Below are 25714 nucleotides of genomic sequence, written 5' to 3'. Positions count from 1 at the left end.
AGTGTCTAAGAGGCATCTGGACCTGGTGCTGGAAGATGTGGTTTGGGGGTTACAGATGAGTGACAGGTTAAGTGTTGGACTTGATGCTCTTAAAGGTCTCTTCCAGCCTTGATAATTCTACGGTTCTGTGGTTCAGAGTTTTTGCTCATAACTACACATCATCCAATTCAGTGTGAGTTTGCCTAGGCCGAAGCAGTGCAGGTACCAGTTGTAGGCAAGAAACAAAATATCTTGTGAAGTCAATCAAATGTCCAGGTGAGCCTTGAAATCCATCGCTAAGGGATGAACTGAATCCGTATGGGAGGGTGTGGGACAAACTGCTGAAGTGGGGAGAGGATTCATTAGAGGTTCCACCTTCTTAGGGAGCCAGATCAGTCACAAGAATTAAACCACTGGGGACTCCTAGGAAACTGCTTTTAATGCTGAGTGAAATGAACTGGCACAACTGAACTTGTGCTCTGCCTTCACTAGTGTTCAGTTTGGCAAAGTGCACATCAAGAGAACTAGGTTTGCCCTTCTGTAGTAGCCACTGAAGGCTGGCACAAGAGGAGGGAGATACAAGGTAGCTGATTTCCTTGTGTTTGATTTTTTTTGTTTTGAAGGTGTGGGTCTTAACAGTACTACTCAGAGCGTGCTGAGTCGTCCCATGCAGAGGAAACTGGTGACATTAGTCCACTGCCAGCTGGTGGAGGAGGAAGGACGCATCAGGGCCATGCGTGCAGCACGGTCCCTGGGGGAGAGGACAGTCACAGAACTCATTCTGCAGCACCAGAACCCACAGCAGCTCTCCTCCAACCTCTGGGCTGCAGTGAGAGCCAGGGGCTGCCAGTTCCTTGGACCAGGTAGGTGGCATCAGTGCTGCTGCTCTGCTAGAGGCAGTTCAGAGCTGAGGAGGATTGATAAATGGATGTTAAATTGAGTGATTTTATTAGGCAGCAGCTTAATTTCTTAATAGTAGGTCTTCAGAGTTAATGATCTATCTGTTGGGCTGCTGTCATGGACTTGCTCTCATTTTTAGTGCTTTTGCAAGTTTTCTGTAAAATTCAGAGTGGTGTGTCTTTTTCTTGTCACAAGATGAATGGGAAGTAGTTTCTCAGTTGCAGTTCTTTGTAGGAGGAAGACCCTTCTGGAAAAAATGAGGTTACCAGGACCTGGCTGGCTTGGCTTCTTTCCTTACTCTGCTGTAATAAACATGCAGAACAGTTGTGGGGAGACATTTGTGATGTCTGTTTACACACTTGTATAAAGTTACAGCCTTAGAAATTCATTTTTCTTCATAGAATACTAAAAAATATCAATTTTACTTAAAATAGTCTCCTTATTGAAAATACAGATTTCACTTGTTAAAGACCAAAAAAAGTAATGCCTTGAAATATGAAGCCAGTTTCTTAAAATAAGCTAAAATTAAAGCTTTTCCCACTGAAACAAATGAAGGAGGACTGATTTTTGGGATGCTGAATTCTCTACCTCTGCAGGGAAGAGAGACCTGTTACCTAGCAAAACAGCAGTGCTGCAGCACCTGATTTACTTGTGTGGGCACTGGTTGTTCTTTTACCTGAGCAGACAGACTGCAGCAATCTCTCATCATTTGTCTCTTCATGTTTCCTCTCACCTTCAGCAATGCAAGAGGAGGCTCTAAAGCTGGTCCTGCTTGCTCTGGAAGATGGATCTGCTCTGTCACGGAAGGTCTTGGTTCTCTTTGTGGTGCAGAGGCTGGAGCCAAGATTCCCTCAGGCTTCTAAAACTAGCATTGGGCATGTTGTCCAGCTCCTTTACAGAGCCTCCTGCTTCAAGGTATGAAGATTTCTGCTTGGAGATTTCATAATGGGGTAAAAATAGGTTTTCACATTAAAGTTTCATTGTCCTGTAACATTAAATGTTCTTAAAATATGAGTACTTAGAGGTGTTGCTCGCTAAGTCCCATGTGTGTTTGAAGAGTTTCTTGTACTACAACATGGGTTGGAATTGGAACTTGAAGACTTAAAGCTTGGCTTTGACTCTGTCCAGTTTTGATAGTTACAAAACCTGTGTGTAAGCCACTGTACTTATCTCCTTAGAAGTGGCTTAAAGCTGGAAAATCCCTAGTTCTGTTAATTCAGTGGTGCTGTGCTTGGAAACAAAGAAATAGGAGGCTCTTGGGTATCAGAGTTGTATGAAGAGAACTTAAGCTGCTTAACGTACTTTGCAGTATTTAATGGTCTGTTACTAGGTGCTCAGATGTCATTCACTTTTGCTAAAGGAGTAGAAAATGCTGTGGGTTTGCTAACTGTGCCCTCAAACTTGTGCAGTGCACACCAAATACCTTGATTGAAGAAGTTGTTTAGGAAGTGTGATGCTTCCATCAGTGTCTGGATCAGTCTGAGTCAATTCTTTTTGGTGTACAGTTTATAGTGGTTCATTCTTCCAGAGAAGAGAGTGAGGCTGATGAAGGGACTGGAGCACAAGTGCCATGAGGAGAGGCTGAGGGAGCTGGGGGTGTTCAGCCTGGAGAAGAGGAGGCTCAGGGGAGACCTTCTCACCCTCTGCAACTCCCTGACAGGAGGTTGGAGTCAGGTGGGGGTTGGTCTCTGCTCCCAGGCAACAGCAGCAGGACAAGAGGGCACAGACTCAAGCTCTGCCAGGGGAGGGTTAGGTTGGATCCTAGGCAGAGATTTTTTAGGGAGAGAGTGCTCAGGCATTGGAATGTGCTGCCCAGGGAGGTGGTGGATTCCCCATCCCTGGAGGTTTTCAAGCTGAGACTGGATGTGGCACTTAGTGCCATGGGCTAGTGACCACGGGAGGGTTGGATTCGATGATCTTTGAGGGCTTTTCCAACCTGGTTGATTCTATGGTTTTATAGTGGTTCCACTCTCTTCAGAGTCTGTTATTTTAGCAGGAACTAGAGTTCACTGAGTAGTGTCATCCTGATTGCAGTTCGGGAGGAAGAACTTAGTTGCTGACTGAAGATGTCCCTGGGACTCCACGTAACCCCTGGCTTATCCTGCTTAATGGCATTTGGCTCCTTTTCCTCCTAGGTGACCAAGCGAGACGAGGATTCCTCCCTGATGCAGCTGAAGGAGGAATTCCGGACGTACGAAGCTCTGCGGAGGGAACACGATTCCCAGATCGTGCAGATAGCCATGGAGGCAGGTTTGCGCATCGCTCCGGACCAGTGGTCCTCGCTCTTGTATGGAGACCAGTCCCACAAATCCCACATGCAGAGCATCATTGACAAGGTAAAGCCACCTGCAGTCAGCCCAGTCCACTTTGTTTGCAGCTGCAGGAGACTGAAGCGCTCGTAACACTGAATTTAAACTCTGCCGATGCGCAGTGAGCCACGCGTCACTGCCCCGTTTCAAACCCCATTATGCCCCAAATAATGAGGAGATATGTTTGTAACCTAATGAGTCTTGCTGCCTCTGCCATCCTGCTGTTTCTTGCTACAGATAGGAAGCTACAAAGTTTAGCTCCACAATTGGGCTGTGACCTTTGTCAGCAGCTGCTAACTGCCAGTGTAGTGACAGAGGTTAATGGGCTGTGTTTCCGGGCAGGAAGTCACTCAAGTAAAAATCACTCCCCTAGTCTACAGCTGCAGCAAGACAGAGGTGGAAGCACATTGCCCATTGCCTAAATAAAACATCTGACCTCTGCAAATGCCCAAATCTCTTTGTTTCAAAGCTTTTAAATTAGGGGGCTCACCTTTTAAAATGCCAAAATTAGGTGGGGAGAACTGACTGAACCTTGTTGTTACAAAAGCTGTGCAACAATTACTTTGGCTGCTGTGCAGGAGGATTGGCTTCCAGATGGGTCTGGTGTGTGTTTATTTCTGCCTTTGCCCACCTTTTCAAGTGTTCTGCCAGACAGCTCCTGGAGGATCTAGGTGGAATTAAAGGGGTTTAAATACTGGAACTGTGTGATATTAGTAAATGGAATGTTGGTAGCTATCTTGTCCTTCACTCAACTAACTTTGCTGTACTCAGCTTAAAGCAGGGTGCAAACCTCATGTCTTGGGGTCTGGAGATACTAAACTCCTCAGAAATCTGAATTAAATGGGTTCTAATGTTGTCCTTTTATTCCTGAGTGCCAGTACAGCACAAAAGAAATTGGGTTTATTGCTAGAAATAATACCAGCATTTGTTTTGTCTGCTTAGAGCTGTATTTTAACCTGCAGTGTCAATGAATTGTGTGTTCTTCCTAGCCAGGGCTCGCTGAAATGGGCTGTGTGAGAAGTGTTTTACTCCAGCTGGGGGAGACAGCTCTTGTGAGCTCCTGGAGCAGCCTTCAGGCATCATGAGGATTGCTCTGCCTGTAGAAAGTTAATGATGGTAATTTTTTTAAGTTGCAGACCCCAGCCTCGTTTGCACAGAGTGTTCAGGAATTAACTATTGCTCTGCAGAGGACTGGAGACCCAGCAAACCTGAACCGACTGCGACCTCACCTAGAGCTCCTGGCAAACATTGACCCCAGTCCAGGTAAGTCTGGGTGTTTTCTATCAGAACCTTTAACTTAGAGTTTAGCAGGATGAGTTTAACACTGTTGAAGGATTGGAAGTTGTTCATTGTGTGTAAGGAAACATCCTCTGACTCTCAAACTTCGGATTCTTGACTGGAATTCTTAACCAGCCTGGGCAAAGCAGTAATCTGTGTGAGGAACTGTGTTGGAGAATGGTGGGACATGATCCTGGGTATGCACCTGGGGAAGGCCAAAAAAAGCTAGGCCACAGTCCCCTGGGAACGAACAGACACAGTCCTGGGAATGCACCTGGGAATGCAGTGTACAAGCAAGGCTCTGGAGATAGTAACTTCTATATAGATAGGCAGTAACTCAGCTGGGCAGATGGCAGGGGTAACTCGTCCTTGAGGGTGAGACAAGCAAGTTTGAGAAAAACAGCTAGGAATGCACCCAAGCCTGGGAAAGCAAGAGATAATCCTCACAGCTGCAGCTGCGAGTAGGGAGAGTACCTGAATGCTATCTTTAGTGCCTAGCCAATTAAAAATGATTGATAATTGTATGCCTGTCCTGCACTGTATAAGAAAGAGCCTGTTGGACAATAAAGTTGGAGCTTGCTGTATCACCCACACGGAGTCGGCCGCTTGCTTCCCTGTGTGGAACCTTCACCTTTCCCAACAGAACTGAACTATCCTGAAGCTTAAATAGCTTCCAGAGTATGGCAGGAGTAATTTCACCAGTTGTCTGAAGAGTTTCCTCCTTTGACAGCCCTGGGTGAGCAGGGATGAGCATGTTCAACATATAATCCTGTGAGGTTACACAGGGTTGTACTTGATACTGGGCAGTGCTAACTGGGGGAGTGGCAGCACTCTGAGCTTCCTCCTTTCCCCTTTTTTAGTACATGTGCTGCTATTTCAACCAGATTGCAAAACAGCAGGAACATTGATACAACCACTGTGCTTAAAGCAGAGCCTTGGCTGCCACTGAGGTGCCTTTTTCTCTCCAGTTCTCTACCATGGCAAATAATTTGCTTACGAACTTGGGGAAGTCAAGAAAGCACTCAACCAGATTAAGGACTTGCATTAACTTGGCTAAAAATTCTGTCTTGTTCTTTGGTCTAGAAGTTCAGTTTCTGATCTGAGGTCTCTAGCCTGCACACATTGTACTCAGAAGATTCCCTTAGCAGCAGCTTAAGCTGTGTAGAGAGTTTTGTATTCCAAAGTAGAGCTTTGATAGACTGAATAGATAGAAGTTGGGCAAAAATCAGTCTAGACAAGAAAGACTGGTACCCTAGGGAATATGTAATTCTGCAGAGGTGGGAAAGTCAGGAAAAAAGAAGAGAGTTGGAAAGAATGTAACTGGGAAATAAAACCTAAGCTGTTGGCAGAGAAAGCTGGAAATGGTTGAAAAAGTCAGCAGTGCTGTGAGGATGGACCACCTGAGGGAAAAGGGAAGTGGCAGAACAGAGTGCTGTGGCTGAGGGTTTATTTCATACCTGTTAATATTTGCCAGATCAGTATTGCATATCTAAACTACCTGAAGAGCTGAACTATAACTTCAGGAGATGAGAAGTTGTAGTTCTTATTTGTTTAACCAAACAGAAGCTCAGCTTCCCTTTCAAACAGAGTTGTGCTTTACAGCTAAGGGAGATGTAGTATTTTCTTCCCAAATCTTTCCTACTGTAACAAGCTAGGGACAAAACTGTGTGTGGACTGCAAATTTGTGAGCCAAAAACTGATCAGGAAGGTGACATCACTAGTAGCCTCATGGTAGTGAGGGTCTAGGTGAGTCTGGTCTTGATGGTTCCCTTCAGTGCTCTTGAGTTGCTTCCCTGCTGCTCTGTAGGCACCTTGGAGTACCTCTGGAGGAATTTACTCCTGGTGAGCAGAATGTAATGTAATTAATTGTGCTAAAGATCTTGAAAGGCACTTTGAGGTCCTGTGGTTTGCAGCAGAGTGTGCAGCACGTGGTGGGAGCATCAGCTGCTGGAGCAGAGCCAAAAAAATGAGGCAAGTAAATTGGCTGCAAAAGAAAGCAAGTGTTCCTGTGGAATTGAGGCTACAGTTTATTCACACTGCTGTCTGTTCAATGGTGTCTGATACACAGATGTGTCTTGGGATGGTTTTCCCAGGAGAGAGGCATCAGTTTATTGCTGCTCTGACTGTGCCTGTGTGATCAAGGCCTAGTGATGGTGTTTGTACAGGCTGATTTTACCTGCAGGAGTCTGAATGCACAGAGGGATTTTCAGCCTGATGTTTTTCATCGTGTGCAGAGTTTGTACAGTGCATTTACTCTGGAGTTCTTTTTTGAGCTGTGAAAATTCTTGGCAAAGGAAATAATTTGACATACTAATCATAGTCTGACTGGCTCATATGGTGTTTTGTGCAGCTCAGTTTTGAACCTATAGGTAGCTTTGTTCTTTAGGTGGTAAATATCCTGAGTTCAGGTACTGGATGCTATTTGTCTACTGGTGAAACATTTGATAAAACATTTTTGCTTGTCTAGTGAAGTTTTGTGATCCTGATGGTTGTTTTGTACCTAGTTTTGGAAGATCCTTCTGACTTTTTCTATTCTGTTCTGTGTCCATGCAACAGATGCTCCACCTCCAACATGGGAACAACTGGAAAATGGTCTAGTTGCTGTGAGGACTGTGGTTCATGGCTTAGTGGATTATATCCAGAATCACAGCAAAAAAGGAACAGATCAGCAACAGGTAAAAACCTAAATCATTTAGGAAATGCTTACACCTAAATTTTATTGACTGTATCCAATAGTAGAGGTTTAGTGTCATCTGGAGGGATTTGGTTTGATGAGGAGCTGATTGAAAACAGCACTGCTGGCTCAGGTTTATCAAAAAAGAAACAAGAAAAGCAAAAACCCAAAGCAGCACACACAAAATACCTGTTGAATTAATCTGCAGAGCTCACTAGGATGGAAGTGAAAGAGTCTGGTCCAGCTGCAGGCCTAGGGATGTGAATAAACAGCCCTCCTGCCTGGTGGGTGGGGAGGGGATGCCAGAGTGCCACTCTGACCTGTGGGAATTTTCTTGGATTTGTTTTCATGAGGTATTTCAGCCAGTTGGGTCTGTGTTAATGAAATAAATTTTATACCTGTGCTTAATGGTCTGTCAGGTTTGGAGAGTTGAGAATCATTCATATAAAGGTGCAATCCAAGTTCCTGAAACAAATTTCTTGTTTCAGAGATGAGATGATGTTGCCAAATATTCTATATCAGCTTATCCCATAGTTACCTTATCACACATTCCTTTGATGTCATTTTGTTGAGCAGCTCACTTGATGTAAATGCTGCTGCTGAAAGACAGAGCTGCCTGTCCCAGTCCCACTGCTCCCTCCCTTTGGCACTCAGCCTCTTGGAGAGCTGGTTTGGGGAGCTCAACTGGTAGAAAGATTCTCCCTGCCAGAAAAAGGGCAAAATTAAAGTGAATTATTTCTGCTCTTTCACCTTTTTGTATTCACTGCGGTGGCTAATGAGCACTGTCACCAGCCAGAGGAAAAGCACTAGGAATACACAAGTGGGAATCAGGGAGGGGAGAACAGTGAGGCTGTTTGTTCTGCTGAGCCCATGGCCTGGACCTGGGACATTCTGTGCCACTTGGAAGGGAACCCAGAGCCTCCCCAGTGGGAAAGGGACAGCTGAGTGCTGAGCAGAGCTGTGCAGCTTATGTACACCCTGCCTGGGTCTTCTTTTCTCTACAAAACATAAATAAATCAATTTGGAGGTGACTTCTTACAGATTTACACCTTTTGGCTGAGCTGCTCAGCAAGCAAGAGTTGACTTTTACAGACATTTCCCTCAGTGGGGACTCTTAGTGGGATATTTCTGCCTCTGATTTAATTCTGCTTTAGGAACTAGGAATTTAAAGGTCTTTGAGACTACCTCTGGCTTCTGTTGGAGTTTATTTAGAGGCACTGGCAGATGGGTGACCATGCAGACAGCAAGACTGCAGTAAGGCATTGTTTTTTGGGGAGCTTAGCTAAGAAAAATACAGAAGACAGCCCATTCCCTGCTGCTCCGTGTAGGAGTAATGTTTCACCCTCAGCTATTGATGGAATAATTGCAGATGGTGATGAGGTTTTTCTTTTAGTGCAAAAGGGAATGTGGTGAAATTTAACTCTCACAGAGATCAAAGGGATACTCAGGTGCCATTTTGAGCTGGCAGAAAGCAAGGAAAAAGCAACTAAATTGTGTTTATTTTCAATCAATATTTGGCAATTATCCTGGTCATTTTTTCATCCTGTATCAGTTTTGTCCACTTAACCGTGTCCTAAAATGTACAGCTGTGTTCCTGTCAAGCTCTTCAGTAAGGAATGTGAATCAAAATGTTTTAGAAACCTGAGAGTGACTTAGTTATCAAGATGTCTCCTGTTGGTTCTGTTGAAGAACCAAACACAAATACCTGCTACAGTCATTTATTCCCCATGAGGAACTCCTGCAACATGTAGACTGAAGGAATTAGCAGCCATTCTCTAGTAAGAGGATGCATTCAGTTCTTGGGAATTGCACTGTGATGTTGAGATGTCTCACCTGGTCTCTCTAACCTTGTCAGCCTCCTCAGCACAGCAAGTACAAGACATACATGTGCCGAGACATGAAGCAGAGAGGAGGATGCCCCAGGGGAGCCAGCTGCACCTTTGCACACTCACAGGAGGAGCTGGAAAAGTAAGTGTGGTTCAAATCAGTCCAATCTCTGCTTTGTCTTACCTCTACGGGTCATTTCTCATCTCTAGGAATGAGGAGAGGAGGCATAACCTGGCACTTAAACTAGTGAGAAATCATGTGAAAACTGCTCACAGTCATCTCTTCTGCCTGTGCTTCCACACAGGGTATTTGGCTTTGTTCACCAGTAATGCAGCTCTGACAGTTTGTCACACAAATGTGGTTTGGGGCTTTTGGTGTTGGGTTATTTTCCTTATTTCTTAAGGGTGACTAACATGCTGTCAGTGCTGCATCCACTGTGGTCACTATCTGTGTCTACTTCTCATCATGCCTCAGTATTCATCTTCTGCCTGTGCTTCCACACAGGGTATTTGGCTTTGTTCACCAGTAATGCAGCTCTGACAGTTTGTCACACAAATGTGGTTTGGGGCTTTTGGTGTTGGGTTATTTTCCTTATTTCTTAAGGGTGACTAACATGCTGTCAGTGCTGCATCCACTGTGGTCACTATCTGTGTCTACTTCTCATCATGCCTCAGTATTCAGGTGGGTTCCTGGTTCCAGGTGTTTTTTTTTGAATGTGTTGCTAGCTATCCAGAGAGCTAAAAAAGAGGTTTTTTTCCTGCAACAGTTATTCTCTGAAACTTTCTGACAGATGCAGTAACTGTGGAGTGGTTAAATCTATTGTTGGAGAGTTAAAAATGAGCTCATATAGTCTGTAGTAAATCATTACATCCATTACAGATTTAGAGGGGCTCCCTGTTACCCAAGAGCAAGATGCAGGTTTAAATTTTGTATTTTGAAGAAAAATGTATTATTTAGGAGTTAAAAGAAATACAGTGTATTATGTATATTATACATAACTTGTTACTTGGGTTTGGGGCTAAAATAATTCCTGTCTTTCAAGTAAGTTTTAATCAGAAGGAAAACTGCAGAGATGTGGAATTGGCATGCTGTGTTTCTTTTTCTTTGCTTAATCTAACCCTTGAAGCTTTAATATATCATTCTCTTGGGTCTGTAGCAGCACAGTGCATAGGGAAAGCAGGAAGGGAAAAAGAGCAGAGCACGTGGTGTGAGAATGACAAAGGCAGTTATTGAAATGGACAAAGAATAGGACTTTGATACTTGTGTGCTGCAGGAACAGTTGGGGGTTTTGCCTTTTGTCATCGTGTTCAGAAAATGGAGGTTGGTAGTGCTGTTTGGGATGGGTTTGTTAACCCCTCTGGGTGCTGAGGCACCGTTGGTACCTCTCAGCTCACGGTGTGTGTCAAGGACTGTGTGTGAGCTGTGCAGGTGGGAGAGGCCTGTTGCAACCAGAGTGACCTGCATGCCTTAGCATTACTGTTGTCCTGGGCTGAAGTGAATGTTTGTGCTGGTTCCAATTGCAGTTGTGGGTGGTTGAGGAACTTGGAGTTCTGATTCTTCCTTGTTCCTCTTACCTTTGCCGAATTCCTTTGAGTAGCTATTGTGTTAGTGCTGCTCCTTTGAAAAGTGCTTAGTGGGAATGATGTGCCTTGCTGTTGCTGTGTGGTTCCTGTGTGTCTCTCTATACTTTGAAGTTTGGAGGAAGGTTATGGGGAAGTGTGTGGCAGTGCCTTAGATACCACAGTGCAATGTAGACTTGCTTAAGCAGCAGCTCATTCCCTCTTGGCAAGGGACAAAGGCCCAGTTGACATAGGCAAGTATTGAACCTTTAGATGAATTTTGTCCTGCACGTGTGGAGACTGCAACAGACATTCATAAAATTGTTCAGAACAATCCAGTGGGCAGCACTTTGAGTTTTATTCTATGTGTTTTATCATGGATGGAGCTGAGTAAACTCCTCCTGTCGCCTCTGATTGAAAGGTGTCTGTGCACATGCATTTGTCCCTTCTGAGCTCTTGTGTTCTAGAGAGGTGGGGAGGCATGGCCAGTCCTTCTCAACTTGCAGATCCTTCAGTGAGCCAGGAGCCATCAGACACTGCACCTCTAAGAGAGGGACAAATGTCCAGAAGCAATTGGCAGGGGGAGCATGGCAGTGGTGTCCCAGCATCCTGCTGCTGCTTTGCAGGGGGAACCTGGTTTGGGTATTGAGGGGAGGCCAAAGTAAAGCCATGAGTTCAATGTGGGGACTTGACCTCTGCTCACCTCCATGGTCCTGAGCACTTGGCTGCTGTCAGGACGTGCCAGAGTGAGAGCTGTGATCTGTCCCTGCTCAGGTGATAGCCTGATTTATTCACTGAGTGATCCCCCTGCCAGCACACTGCAGCTAGAGTTTATAATTGAGTGGGTAAAGATGGATCCAGGCAGGGAAGTGGCTGGAAGATAATCTATGAACTCTTAGAGATGACCATCTCTGTAAGAAGATTACACTTTGACTCTGGACTCGGTCGCATCGAAAAACCAAAACAACCCCAGCAATAAACTCCTTTTTTGCCTCTGTGGCTTTGGTGTTAATGCTGTGCATGTGGGAAAACAAAGATTATCTAAAGACTGAGGAACAGAGTATAACTACCCTCTTTTTCTCCAATTCTGTGTGTGCCTTCCTAGCCTGGGCTCCCATCTCCCTCAGATAGATATGGAAGTGTTGGCCCCAGCCCTGGTGAAGAAATGGCCTCTTGTCCTGTGGGAACATTCAGGTCTGCAAACATGCCCTTGCATTCTGGAATCTGAGCTGATGGCAGGGTGGTTAGTGGAGGACCTTCAGCTCTGGAATTTGCTCTCTCCATTGCTCCAGTGCTGTCAGCCTGCTGGGTTTTGTGGGATGTTAGTTAAGTCCCTGTGTTTACATGGCATCAGGTAGATTTTTGGAATTATGGTGTGTTCATAGAGGTTTTATCTTTGCAATCACTTTATCAAACCACACAAATGGTGTGAGCTGCATATTGATAGAAGTACACAAGTCTTAGCAAACTGTGCTTTGAAAGGTGTCTCATGGTAATAAACTTGTCTCATTATTGGGCAGATGGTGCAAAAGGGCTATCTTCATCCTGTGTCATCTCAATTTTCTGCTGTTTGGTTCTTCTCTATAAAATAGGCTTGAATAGTCTGTGGTTCTTACTCTGAACCTTCAGTTGCTGTATTTTATGTGATAGTGGTTTATGTGATGTTTAATACACTTTTGTCAGTTGAGATGTGTGTGCACAGGAAGTAAGGTTTCTAACCTTGCTGTGTGAAGTTGGGCTGTGCAACTTCACACAGCAAGGTTATTCTTGATGCACTTGTGATCCTCGTTGTGATTGAAACTGCTGTTAACAGTTCAACTAGCAGGGAAGTTATGTTCTAACAGATTTCCTCACCAGCCCTTTGAATCCAAACCTGAAGCTTTCAGTCGAATCTGTGGTTGAAACATCTTGGGAGTGCAACTCCTTTTGCTTTGTGTTTTGTTTCAGTCGTTGACGTGTGGTTTCTCTCTCTGCAGATTCCGTAAAATGAACAAGCGTCTGGTTCCCAGAAGACCCCTGAGTGCCTCCCTGGGCCAGCTGAACGAGGTGGGCCTGCCCTCAGGAGCTATCCTCTCAGAGGAAGGGGGAGTGGACTTGCCCAATAGGAAAACCTCTGCTCTTCCAAACGGAATCGTGTCAACCGGCAACACAGTGACGCAACTCATTTCTCGAGGAACTGACTCTGGGTATGAAGCTGCTCTGAAGCCAGGGAAGATGGACCACCTAAGCAGCAGTGCCCCTGGATCCCCTCCTGACTTGTACGGCTCTTCCTACCTGTTGTTCAGTGTTGTGTGTCAATGTGCAGTAGAAACAGAGTAAACCCATTCTCTAGGAAAGAAATAGAATGGGGGTTGGGTTTGTGGCTTGTTTTTTTTGTTGGTTTGGTTTGAAAAGCTAAAGCTAAAACTCTAAACTGCTTTGGAGTATGTTAAGGGGTTGGAATGGACCTTAAAGATCATCTAGTGCCAACTCCTGCCCTGAGTAGGGACACCTCCCACCAGAGCAGGTTGCTCAAGGCTCATCCAACCTGGCTGTGAACACTGCCAGGGTTGGGGCAGCCACAGCCTCCCTGGGCAACCTGGGACAGTGTCTCACCACCAGAACAGGGAAAAAAGCTTCTTCCTGATATCTAAACTTCCCCTCTAAATTTATCGCCATTCCTCCTTGTCCTGTCCCTGCAGTTCCTAACACAGAGTCCTCTGCAGCTTCCCTGGAGCCCCTTCAGTTTTTTTTGTTCTCTGAGGTTTCCCCAAAACCTTCTCTAGACTGAACAGCCCCAACTCCCTCAGCCTGTCCTTGTAGGAAAGGTGCTCCAGTTCTTTTACCAGCTTTGTGGCCTCCTCTGGACTTGCTTTACTTCTCTATTTGCTTATTCTTTAATTGGAGAAGGCTCTAAAAGCCTTCAGAAGGTAGAGCGTAGACAGCTAACAGTGTTGTACAGTACAGTGTGCTGTTCAGTGAGCAGTGCCATCTTCCTCCTTTTCAGGCTGGACACTGTCCCCAAGAGCTCTATATCTGCCTTACCAGTGACCCCTCATCCTGTGCCTGCTCGGGCCCCAGCAGACCTGCCCTCAGTGTCTGTCACCAAGCAGCTGCAGATGGTACCACGAGGGTCTCAGCTGTACAATGCTCAGCAAGCAGATATGTTTTATCAAGATCCCAGAGGAGCTGCTCCTCCATTTGAACCAGCTCCCTACCAACAAGGTAAGATTGACACCAAGCTCTTGCATCCTCATGCTGATTATAGTCTCTCTAGTTTGAGCTAGAGAAACACGCTTTGCAGGCCTCAGCAGCAGTTGAGGCCAATGAAATCCAGTTTTAGAGGGAGATCAGAGCAGTTGGAGGATGCAGGAAAGAATTTGGAGTGCCTAGCAGCAGTTTCGGGAGGTGAAGTCAAGGTTTTTCTTGTAGAATATGCTAGTTTGAGTTAAAGAAACACACTTTGCAGGTGTCAACTGCAGTTGAGGTGAATGAAATCCAGTTTTGGAGATCAGAGCAGTTGGAAGCTGCAGGAAAGAATTTGGAGGGCCTAGCAGCAGTTTCAGGAGGTGAAATCCAGGGTTTTATTGAAGAATATGCTAGTTTGAGCTACAGAGTGTTTAAACTCTTAAGTTGAAGTTCTGTGTTTAATTTATGAGTCGAAACAGCAGGTAGACATTTTTTTAATGTTTCTCTTCATGCCACCTGTAGGATGGAGTATTTGAAACGATTTGTTTGTGTGGACAATTGTGATAAACTGTCTGTTGTGGTTTTTCCTTCTTGTCCTCAGGAGTTTACTACCCCACTCAATCCATGTCTCGCTTCGTCCGACCTCCTCCGTCGGCGCCCGAGCCCGGCCCGGCGTACCTGGAGCATTACCCCCCGTACCTGCAGGAGCGTGTGGTGAGCCCTCAGTACACACCACCACAGCAGTACCCACCCATGGCACAGCCCCTGTACCCCCCACACTACGACAGCCGCCGCGTGTACCCCCCGGTGCAGCCCTACCAGCGCGAGGACGTGGTGCGCGGGAGCCCCGTGGCCATCGAGATCCCTCCGGCTGCCGGGCCCCCCTACGTGCCCGAATCCAGAGACAGATACCAGCAGGCTGAGGCTTATTGCCCAGTGGCTCCACATCTCGGTCAGATCAGACCTTCCTGCCACAGGGTAATGGGCTTTATATTCTGTTTTTGTTGTTGTTTGTGAAAAAATATCGACTACTTGAGAACTGAGGATCTGCAGTAAGGTGGTGGGAGGAAATAGGAGTTTGAGCTTCAGGAAGGTGATCAAAAACTAGAAGATAATTAAGTTACAGGTCAGCTCTGCCATTGTAATGATGTTAGTACATGAAACAAGAGGCTGCTATGTAGTGCTCCAAGGAGAAAAGCCTTGTAATTAACTTGGGAAGTCTCATATGGCTCTGACTTCTAGAGCAAAGATTAGAGGCCACTCCATTATAAACAGTGTGTGGAAATGGTCATTATTGTACTGCCCATCCCTGACTGAGCAGCTCTGTGCCTAAATCATAGATATTAAACATACCTCCCTTGACAAAGGAATTAAAACTTGTGCTCTTCCAACTTTTCTCTCAGTTTGCACAGTCCTACTAGGAAGACTCTGCAGTTAAACTTGTTTGGGCACATCCCCAGCTGAGTCCTGCAGAATAGCTGGATTCGATTCAGTTTAATCCAAATGACATATTTGTCATTGAGATTAAAGGCTCTGAATCCTTTTGCTGAGTCCAGGAAGTGTTTTTGACATAGCTTATAGATTTATCAGTTTGAGTTTGACATGTTTGTGGGATATTTGATTCTATTGCAAAATGAATACTTAGTGTGACTAGGTGATGTGCCAGGTTGGATAAAGCCTTGAGCAACCTGCTCTGGTGGGAGGTATCTGTGCCCAGGGTAGGGTGTTGGGACTAGATGATCTCTAAGGTCCATTCCAACCCTTAACATACTAGGAAATTATGATCTGTAGAGTTCTCCCACTTTGCCCTGTATGACTGGAATGTGACTTGCCATGCTGGAACATATTTCCAGTGGAAACTTTGCCAAATTGGAACACATTCCCTACCTTTGGGGTGTTTTGAGCTATGTGCAGGACTATGTATGTCCTGAGGGCACAGACTCAGCTGTGCCAGGGGAGGGTTAGGTTGGATATTGGGAAGAGATTTTTTACAGAGAGAGTGCTCAGGCATTGGAATGTGCTGCCCAGGGAGGTGGTGGATTCACCATCCCTGGAGGTTTTCAAGCTGAGACTGGATGTGGCACTTAGTGCCATGGGCTAGTGACCACGGGAGGGTTGGACTGGGTGATTTTTGAGATCTCTTCCAACCTGGTTGATTCTATGATTCTATCAAACATGAAAGTTAACAGGTAGACTTTAAAAAAGTGATCATAATTTGTTATTCTAATGATTATCTATGCTCTGTGTTTCCCTTTTCCTGCAGTCTGTGGCTGCCATACTTTGTTTGGGTAAACAACACTCATGAAATTACTAGTTTTGTGCATTAATGGAGGACCTTTGTAACCTTCTGCCTTCATTTCAGCCTCATGCCAGCCTGGACGAACTTCATCGACGAAGAAAGGAGATCATGGCCCAGCTAGAGGAGAGAAAGGTGATTTCTCCACCTCCTTTTGCACCATCTCCAACCTTGCCTCATCCTTTTCATTCTGAAGAGGTAAGCATATTTTGACAAAAACATGTCATACTAGCATGTGTAGAAAATGCTTTGGTGTCTGTGTGCTGAGAGGTGTAGGCAACAAGAAAATCAGAACAGTACAGCACTGGCAAGTGTTGAGGGACATAGATTTTGTGCTCCAAGTGAGAAGACCTTGTGCAGGCTCCAGTCTCAACTGGCTGTTCTCTGATCTTCCACTTACCCTGAGCTATCTGCTTTTGGTCCAACCAAGAGAAGTAATTTTGAGCCACTATTAATTGAAGTAGTCAGTCTTCACAGTTACTGGACTTTACTTCATTTGCTCCTGACATATTTAGAATGAAGTAACAGCTTGGTTGAGACTTATTTTTTTAACCAAGGTCAAAATATCACTTTCACACTGGCCAAGTGAGCAGTCAGCACTGGGAGTGTAGCCAGGTGATCAGAATTTCACCCATTTCATGCCTGCCATGGCTCAGTTCCAAGTGATGATGTATCTGATAAAAAGTAATCCTGCTGGTGTTTCTCAGGTTCTCTGCTGGTGAAATAAGTAGTGGTGGCTGTGCAGCTGCATCTTCCCTTCACTTACAGAACCAGATTTTTGTTTTTGTACAGTACTTGGATGAAGAGCTGAAGGTAGCTGGGAAATACAAAGGAAATGACTACAGCCAGTACTCTCCCTGGTCCTGTGACACCATCGGCTCCTACATTGGAACCAAAGATGCAAAACCCAAAGATGTTGTGGCAGCAAGGAGTGTGGAGATGGCGGTATGTGGGGGCCAGGGGGAAACAGAGGACAAGGGAGTGCTTCCAAGGGTTGGGAAGGGCTTGGATTTGCTTTCCAGGATGGTGGCAGTGCTTGTATTTAAGCTCAGAAGTGCATTGTGGTCACAGAAGGCATTTGCAGGTGTGCAGAGTGCTTTGTTTTCCACCTATGAGTAGTTCTGCATCTATGGAGCTGTTAGAGAATTCTGGATCTAGCTGCAGGATAATGACTCTACTCTCAAGCCATGGATAGCAAGATATGATTTGCCAGGATACTTTACAGCTAATTGAAATCCAGAAATCACTCTGTTCTGGCAGCTTGTTAATTAAGCATTTCCATCTGTTGCTGCTTGTACTTCTTTTTGTCCTTTTAAGGTGGTTGTTACTGCTGGTAATAATGTTAGTCATCAATTGCAGGACTCTGATTTGTGGCCATGACAGTACCCAAAACTTGCATGAAGTTTTTGAGAGAAGCACAGTCATGATGCCATACTAGGCTGATTCTGCTTGAGGGCACTTCCTAGCTCTACACGGTGCTTATTCAGCCCTTCACTGAGCTGTGGGTGTCTGGCTGTCATCTTGTTTGGTGCTGCTGCATTTTTGCTAGGTCAGTGTTGCAAAAGGAAGGGACTGCTGGAGTGTCAGGAATGGAGAAGAAAGGAAATAGGATTCTGCAGTACCACCACTGTTGCGTTTCTTCCTAATGTTCAGGCATCACTCAGCACAAGGAGTAGGCTGGTGGCACTTGCACCTAGGAGGACATTCAGGTTTTCAAGAGAAAAGACTGTTGAGCTTGAGGGTGTTTTACAGAGATATATCTGTTCTCTTTCACCTCCCGTCTGCAAAAGTGATTATCAGTCTGTCTTTTTCTGTTGTCACTCTCATGAGGGTGTTTTACAGAGATATATCTGTTCTTTCACCTCCTGTCTGCAAAAGTGATTATCAATTTGTCTTTTTATTTTGTCACTCTTATGGTGACCTTTCTTTGGCCATAAGGGGAAGGGGAGGACATTTCTACCCAGAATTTATTCTGCTGTGGACAGGGCTTCATCTGTTGCAACCACTGAACTAAATCATGGGATTTTTTTGGTCCAGCTTCCCCTCTTCAGTCTTCATTTCCCTCTGTCCCACTGGGATTAAATGTGTCTGGTTTCATGAGACCTCAAAGGCACTGTGTGAAATAGGAGCAAAAAGGAGGCTATCTCCCAGAAAAAGCAGAGCAAAAAAAGGCATTTCATAGAATCATAGAATTTAGGGGTTGGAATGGAGCTCACAGATGATCCAGCCCCAAACCCTGCCCTGGGCAGGGACACCTCCCACCAGAGCAGGTTGCTCAAGGCTCATCCAACCTGGCTGTGAACACTGCCAGGGTTGGGGCAGCCACAGCCTCCCTGGGACAGTGTCTCACCACCCTCACAGGAAAAAACTTCTGCCTAAGATCTAATCCAAACTTCCCCTCCTTCAATTTGTACCCATTGCTCCTCGTCCTGTCCCTGCAGTTCCTAACACAGAGTCCCTCTGCAGCTTCCCTGGAGCCTCTCAAGCTCCTGGCAGGTTGTTATGAGGTCTCCACACAACCTTCTCCAGGCTGAACAGCCTCAACTCTCTCAGCCTGTCTTTGTAGAGAAGGTGCTCCAGTTCCCTTATCAGCTTTTGTGGCCTCCTCTGGACTTGCTCCAACAGTTCCATGTCCTCCTCATGTTGAGGACACCAGAACTGCATGCAGTACTCCAGGTGGGTCTCACAAGAGCAGAGTAGAGGGGGAGAATCACCTCTTTGACCTCCTGGCCAGCTTCCCTATCCTGGTCCCAGCTCCCTGTAAAAGGAACGTGGTTTCTTTGTCTGAAGGAGTCTGAGTGTGTTTTCCCTGTGCTGTGCAGAACGTGGATAGCAAAGCCATGCGTGAGCAGCGGTTGGACATGCAGCGCCGCGCGGCCGAGGCCGGTGACGATGACCTCATTCCCTTCGGAGACCGACCAACTGTGTCCAGATTTGGGGCTATCTCTCGTACTTCCAAAGCCATGTACCAGAACTCTGGGCCCATGCAGGCCATGGCTGTTCAGGGGGCTACCACCAAATCCATCATTTCAGGTACAGTCTATGCTCTTGCCTTCTGCTGCCTGTTGCTGTTTTCTGTAATGCCACCGTGTGGTAGAGGTTGAAAGCCTTTGTAGACTTATTTATTGTCATAGAAATACAGGTGAGGTGTATGTTATGCCACTAAAAATAATTCCAGGTAGGGTTACACTGAGAAGGCTGAAGGACAAGGCTGATACTGCTTTCTGAGGTCACTGGGTTTGTTCTGCCTGGAGCTGAGGAGACTGAGGGGAGACCTCATAGCAGCCTGCAGCTTCTTCATGAGGGGCAGTGCAGGGGCAGCACTGATTTCTGCTCTCTGGGACGAGGGACTGGAGCCAAGGGAATGGCTGGAGCAGTGTCAGGGGAGGGTTAGGCTGGATATTAGGCAAAGATTATTCCCCCAGAGGTGTTTGGGCACTGAACAGCTCCCAGGGCAGTGGGCACAGCCCCAAGGCTGGCAGCGCTCCAGGAGAGTTTCGCCAGTGCTCTCAGGCACATGATGGATTGTTGGGGTGTCTGTGCAGGGACAGGAGTTGGACTCAGTGATCCTTGTCAGGGTCTCTTCCAACTCAGGATATTCTATGATTCTGTGACAAGTTTGTGCACCCACAGTGTATGTGTTAGTGATTTATTGTGGTTTGGAACAAGTTACTTCGTTCTGCTAATCCCTCTGAGGTAAGGAACATTTCAAGTCTGTTCTAGTACAGTTCAGAAAGTTACTGTCTTCACAAATGCATAATGCAAAACCATCACAACGAAGTAAATAAATTAAGGACTATAAATACTACAAGTAAATGAAGTACTGCTGCAGTCCTGCTCTGTGGGTGGCTGCTGGTGCAAGCCTAATGCTGTACCCACTGCCTTGGATACTGTTAGAAAAGGCAAAAAAAACAGGAACAGTTGATAACTCTACACATCTGTTTTCTAATCACATGTATAGTGTGGCTATATATCTTACTCCAAAAGGTGTCTCTTTCTTGAGGTGCACTGAGTAATCTCAGAAGAAGACATAATTAAATTCCCCCAAACCTCCCAGATTTTTCAGGCAGTAACTTTCTAGATGTTATTACAGGTAGAACTCTGACTTCCCTGAGAAGTTCATCTCCAAACTGTAGTTAACTAGGTGTATCAGAATCATCAGTCAACTCTCAAGTCTTTTAGGAGCTTAAGTAGTAAAAATAATTGCTCTGAGTGGCTGTAAGTTTTGTGTCCTCATCTCCCTGAGTGCCCGAAGTCCTTCACAGCATCAGACTCTGGAAGGTTGTTACAGATGTGCATGAAGGGTCATGTATTGGGCACATGATGAGTCATGTGCAATATTTCTGAGTTCAGCCTTAGAGGCCTGTCCTGTCTGCTTGTTCTCTCATGTCTGCTCAGTTCTGTGTTGGTTGGACTGCTGATAGCTCTGTAGTAAAACAACCTGGTTTTCTTTCTGTTCCCTGGCAGACTACAGTCCTTATGGAACTCACGGTGGCTGGGGAGGCTCTCCATATTCTCCTCATCAAAACATACCTTCTCAGGGACGTTTCACTGACAGGTAGCATTGCTTGCTTTTTTTCTTTTGCCTTTTTCTACATTTTCTGAGTTAGAGCTTATTATGGTAATCTCCTTACTCTGGCTGTTCTGATCCCAAAGGGAGAGGCTGTCCATGTCAGATGTGGCTGGTCATGGCAAACAGATGCCCTCAGCAGAACGGGAGCAGCAGCTGCGCATGGAGCTGCAGCAGGTCGACCATCAGATCAGCCAGCAGACACAAATGAGGGGACTGGAGGTTGGTACAGCATTTGGAAGAGTGGGGAGGGATGATATGGAGAGAGGTGAAGCTAGGAAAGCTGCTTTTCTCTGACTGTAGTGATACTCAGTAACAACACTTAATTCTGTGGTACAAGTGTCAGCATCTGCTTAGCAGCAGCTTCCCTGCACTTCAGGTGCAAATCAACACCAGACTTGAACCTGCACTCTGCTCAGTCACGTTTGCTGTCATTCTCTCTCTTACTTTCTCTCTCACTTACTTTCCCTCTGTTCATCTGTCAGAGGCAAACTCATGGTGTAAATGCCTGTTCCCTTTGGCTTTGCTGCCTTTGGGAATGTCTGGGTTTATATACAGAAAGCCATGACCTTCATCTGTTTCATGTTTGGCTTTGTGTTGTACCTGTTTCTTCCTAAATAGCACAAGCCACAAGAGTCAGGGAAGTTATATAGTTCTATAGTGTGTTAAGGGGTCGGAATGGACTTTAGAGATGATCCAGCCCCAAGCCCTGCCCTGGGCAGGGACACCTCCCACCAGAGCAGGTTGCTCAAGGCTCATCCAACCTGGCTGTGAACACTGCCAGGGTTGGGGCAGCCACAGCCTCCCTGGGCAACCTGGGACAGTGTCTCACCACCACAACAGGGAAAACTTCTTGCTGATATCCACTCTAAATTTCCTCTCTTTCAATTTATTCCCATTACTCCTTGTCCTGTCCCTGCAGTTCCTAACAAAACTACGAGATATATCTAGCTTGAAAAATTAAGGCTTAATGTTCTGTGTCTCCTCACTTGCCCTTGTGAAAGAATGAGCTGAAATCTTTGTATTTTGTGAGACACAGAAGGAGAAATGTCAAGGCACAATGAAAGAGTTGTTTTAGCAAACTTTAGTTAACTTTTTTCCTCCTAGGAAAAATGTGTAAATATTTACCAGAAAACTATTCTAGGTACCTCAGCTTGTATTCATGTTAACGTTTTCCCAGAAGGAATTGCTGTAAGTAGTGGATAGCAGCTCCTGCTGGAGCTGTGCTTATCTGAAAATACCATGTGTTCCAGAGGAGGGTTAGAGCAGATTAGTTTGAGAGCTCACGATTAAGTCACAGCAGCAGTTGTATTTTGTAGCAGAGGAGGGTTAGAGCAGATTAGTTTGTGAGCTCACAATTAAGTCACAGCAGTAGTTGTATTTTGTACTTAACTTGAAACATAACTTGTGTTCTTGTGCTCTTGGTTGGGAACAGGAGGAGAAGATGTTTTAAATCTTGCATGTCTGCCTTTGCCATAATAGAAGAGTATTGGGAAGTTGCAAAACCCCTAAGTGGCCTTCCTCTCCTGCTCATCCTTGCTGTGGTTGTGTCAGTGTTCAGTCCTGCAGAGTGGAGTGCTGAGCCTCAATTTTACCATAATTTGAATTTGGCAGAACTAGTGAGTTACTTTGAGTAACAACAGCTTTCAGTTTCTCTTGTGTGCAAAGCTGCAAGTAGATACTGGAAATCCAGGAGGCTTCATTGATTTCCTTGTTACAAGGCAATGACATAATTGAGTCAGGGCATGAAGAACTAGGTCACTTTTTGCTTTTTTTCCCCAAATGAATGAGCATTTCTTCTTGAAGACCAGCCAGATGTTGGGTTGTGTGCAGTACTAGATGGTATGTTTAAATGCAGAGCACACATTTCAAGAACTGATTCCCAAGGATTAGTGGATTTTTGGAGTGGCTGACATAGCTCCTGCTTTTAGTAACTTGCAGCTTGCTAATGACCAGTCACTTGGCCCTCCCTGTCCCTCTGCCTCCTCATGTGGGCCAGTAGAGCTACATCTTGACATCTGCATCTCTCAAGATAACTTTGTATGATATGGTAAAGATTCTCTGCTGCAGTTTGATACCTTCTATTGGTGTAAAATAGAGCAGCAGATTTGCTTACCTGCTGTTCTCTTTTGTTCAAGAAATAGCTCACAAAAGAGCAGTGTTTTTGTTCATGGGCTTAATCTTAGTTCTGAGAAGGGAGTGGAGTATCAGGAGCACACAGGCCAATTTGTGGCAGTAAAAGGTATTTACCACTGCTTGTTTGAAAGGGAAGGGAGTGGAGTATCAGGAGCACACAGGCAAATTTGTGGCAGTAAAAGGATTTACCACTGCTTGTTTGAAAGGGAGAAGACTTGTCCCTGTGTAAATAAACACGCTGAAACCTGCACTGGGAGTGATTTCAATTTGGACTTTGTGAAGTGTGGAGAGAGAAGGCCTTGGTTTTGCAAACGAGCAGTACTCTGGTGTTGTGGCCTTAGAGCTGTCCCCGTGCTTGGTGTGTTGTGTGCTCAGTTGTGTATGTGCTTGGCTTTATGCATTTAGGCTGTTAGTAACAGGCTGCTGTTGCAGAGGGAGGCGACTACCCTGGCAGGCCAACCACAGCCCCCACCCCCACCTCCCAAGTGGCCTGGGATGATCTCAAGTGAACAGCTGAGCTTGGAGCTACACCAGGTGGAAAGGGAAATTGGGAAGAGAACCCGTGAGCTGAGCATGGTGAGTGCTGGGGGGGTGGGAGGCAGAGAGGTGGAGTGGAGAGCCCTGGCCAAAAGGCTCTCTGCTGGAGTCATCCACCTCCCTCTCCACCTCTTTATTCTTCCAAACCTCCCGAGAAGTGCTTTTGAGTCTTCTTCATGAAGAATTTTAATTCTAGCCACTTAAGTGCTGTTACTTTGTCACCGTTGGGAATCAGTGTGGCACTGAATTTGTGGAAAACTAAATGGTCTCCAAGGTCACTGTGCCATGAGTTCTGTAAACTGCTTTAACATAGAAAACATCTGCAGGTACAGGCTAGAGTTGAGAAGTCTGTGTGCTGTTACAGTCTGTGGCCTTTGCTTGTTGTTACAAGGATCATCCCTTCCTTTTGGGAAGTACTGTGTCCCGAGAGGATGAGTCTGGTTTTGTCTCATGGCTTTTGTGGGTTACACTGTGTGACTCCAATTTACAGCCCTTCAGCATCAGCCCTAGAGGATGAAGTCTCCGATTCTTGTAACATGTTGTTCAAGAGTTTTTTCTTCTTTGTTTTTTCTTTTCAAAGGAGAGCCAGTCTTCACTGGATATGAAAACCAAACTGGGCACCACTAAACAGACAGAAAATGGACAATTAGAACCACAAAACAAGGTTCCAGCTGAGGACCTCACACTGACCTTCAGGTACATGGGCTGTGACATGTCCTTGTGTAACAGGACAGTGACTTCTCCAGGGGCACTCTCCTGGGGAAATAATTCCCCTTGCCTCATGTCAGCTCTGATGGGGAAGCATCTGCTAGGGAAGGATCATAAAACCAAGTACAAGTAAGAATTCAGGGCCCTTTTCCCTGCTGAGGAGGTGAGTGGAATGAGACTATATAAATTAACATGAGAGAGGACTTGCAGTGTCTGTCAGACCAGGAGTGCACCTAGTTTGGATGATTAGTAGGGAGGAGCAGGAGTTAAAACAACTGCCATAAAAGAGATGTTTGTCTCTTGTTTTAGTTTCAAAGAAAGGGAATGTCACGAATGTGAGAGGAAGGTTATCCCATCCTGCTAAGGTGTGTGTGGTGGATTTGTCTAGGAAGGTATGTAACTTTGGAACAGAGTTCACTTTGATTTGTAGGCAGTGATCTGTATCTGTGTAGGTGCTGGCATTGATTTCACTTTACATTTGGTAGACAGCTGGAATAAAGTGTTGGCTGAGGATGCTGGAAATCTCCCCAGGAAGCATTTTCAGAGGGCCACAAGCACCTGCCTGTGTCCAGATTAGCACTGAACAGAGAAGCTCAGATGTTTCACAGAGTTCCCACAACTTCATGTGAGCAGTTTGGCTATTTAGACAGTGTATTTACTCAGAAAACATGTCCCTCAGTTGCTGGTGAAGTCTGCACCTCCTGCTGTAACCACTCCTTGAGTCCTGTGCTGCATTGTTAGATTGAAGCCTCCAGAGCAGGAACTCCTTTTTCCATAAGGAGCTCTGAAAGTAATGAAACAAAACAACTCTTTATGTTTAAAAAATAATAAACCAGATAAGCAATCCAGGTAAGATAACTATTCTGCAGTGTGTGCACCGAGGTCCTTTCACTGAATTAAGTGACAACATCTCAGTAATTACTTCTCACCCTCTTCCCTTTTCTCCCCAACTCTCCCTCAGCAGTGATGTTCCGAACGGATCAGCTTTGACACAAGAGAACATTGGCCTCCTGTCAACCAAGGCAGCATCTCTGAGCCTGGGAGAGGATGCAGAGGGAGGAGGAGACAGCCACGACTCGCAGCGAGCAGGAGTGCCCCCCACGTCTGCTCCCTGAGGTCAGGCCAGCACACCCCAGAGCTGCTCCTGCTGGGGTGGCAGCAGCTCCCAGCACCTTCCAGGGCTGGTGGGAGAAACTCAGGAGCAGCAGCAGTAGCAGAGCAGCAGGTCCAGAGGCAATGTGCACAAACACAACGACTTAGAAACAAATCCTGCACATAGTTCACATTAACGCATTTTTTAATTAAAAAAAAATGAAAATTAGCAGTATCTGCAAGCAATTCAAATTAAATTTGTTTTTGTTCTGTGAATGAACTTTATTTTAATAACTTTGGACGCCTTGAATCCCAGGGCTTAAAAAAAAAAGATATTATATATATACTCTGTTTGATTAATTGTATGATCTTAATGAAGTAGGTTTTTTTCTTTTTATTTTGGTATTATTACATACCCAGTGCAGAATTCCTTATCGACTTCATTTCTAGAACAACCTGGCCACTTCCTTGTATGGTTTTAAGGGTAAACAAGGAGTGAGGGTTGGAGAGTAGCTGTGAATTGCAGTGTCAAAAGATGGGCAGAAAGCTTTGTTTTTAGCACAGTTCCTCCCATTGTGGCTTGGAGCTGGAGCTTCTTGCTTCAGTCATTGATTTTAACCTGCAAGTGAGAGAGTCTTTGCAGTGTGACAGCTCTGGTCCTATTTTATAGCTGCCTATTTT

At 45.5% G+C, this 25714-nt stretch overlaps 1 protein-coding gene across 4 annotated transcripts in view; it reads left to right on the top strand.

The window, feature by feature from the left end:
- The window catches only part of RC3H1 (ring finger and CCCH-type domains 1), a 33348-nt gene extending 7926 nt beyond the window's left edge, over positions 1–25422 (top strand). Inside the window, exons 3-19 of one of the 4 annotated variants that reach the window (XM_009075240.1) lie at positions 603–842; positions 1619–1794; positions 3015–3215; positions 4319–4451; positions 7023–7141; positions 8996–9108; positions 12503–12784; positions 13513–13730; positions 14296–14672; positions 16027–16188; positions 16783–16935; positions 18813–19023; positions 20458–20548; positions 20647–20782; positions 23129–23272; positions 23814–23929; positions 24906–25422. In XM_009075240.1, coding sequence (XP_009073488.1) covers positions 603–842; positions 1619–1794; positions 3015–3215; positions 4319–4451; positions 7023–7141; positions 8996–9108; positions 12503–12784; positions 13513–13730; positions 14296–14672; positions 16027–16188; positions 16783–16935; positions 18813–19023; positions 20458–20548; positions 20647–20782; positions 23129–23272; positions 23814–23929; positions 24906–25056 — 3023 coding nt within the window. In that variant the 3' untranslated portion in view covers positions 25057–25422. Of the gene's footprint in view, positions 1–602; positions 843–1618; positions 1795–3014; positions 3216–4318; positions 4452–7022; positions 7142–8995; positions 9109–12502; positions 12785–13512; positions 13731–14295; positions 14673–16026; positions 16189–16782; positions 16936–18812; positions 19024–20457; positions 20549–20646; positions 20783–23101; positions 23273–23813; positions 23930–24902 lie in introns of all 4 variants that reach the window. The other 3 variants (XM_009075239.1, XM_009075238.1, XM_009075237.1) reach the window with 3 other exon arrangements.
- Positions 25423–25714: the final 292 nt, after the last annotated feature.

The sequence above is a fragment of the Acanthisitta chloris genome, unplaced genomic scaffold (assembly GCF_000695815.1).
Source record: "Acanthisitta chloris isolate BGI_N310 unplaced genomic scaffold, ASM69581v1 scaffold5325, whole genome shotgun sequence".
NCBI classification, from domain to species: domain Eukaryota; kingdom Metazoa; phylum Chordata; class Aves; order Passeriformes; family Acanthisittidae; genus Acanthisitta; species Acanthisitta chloris.
This window is presented reverse-complemented; position numbering and strand designations above follow the sequence as displayed.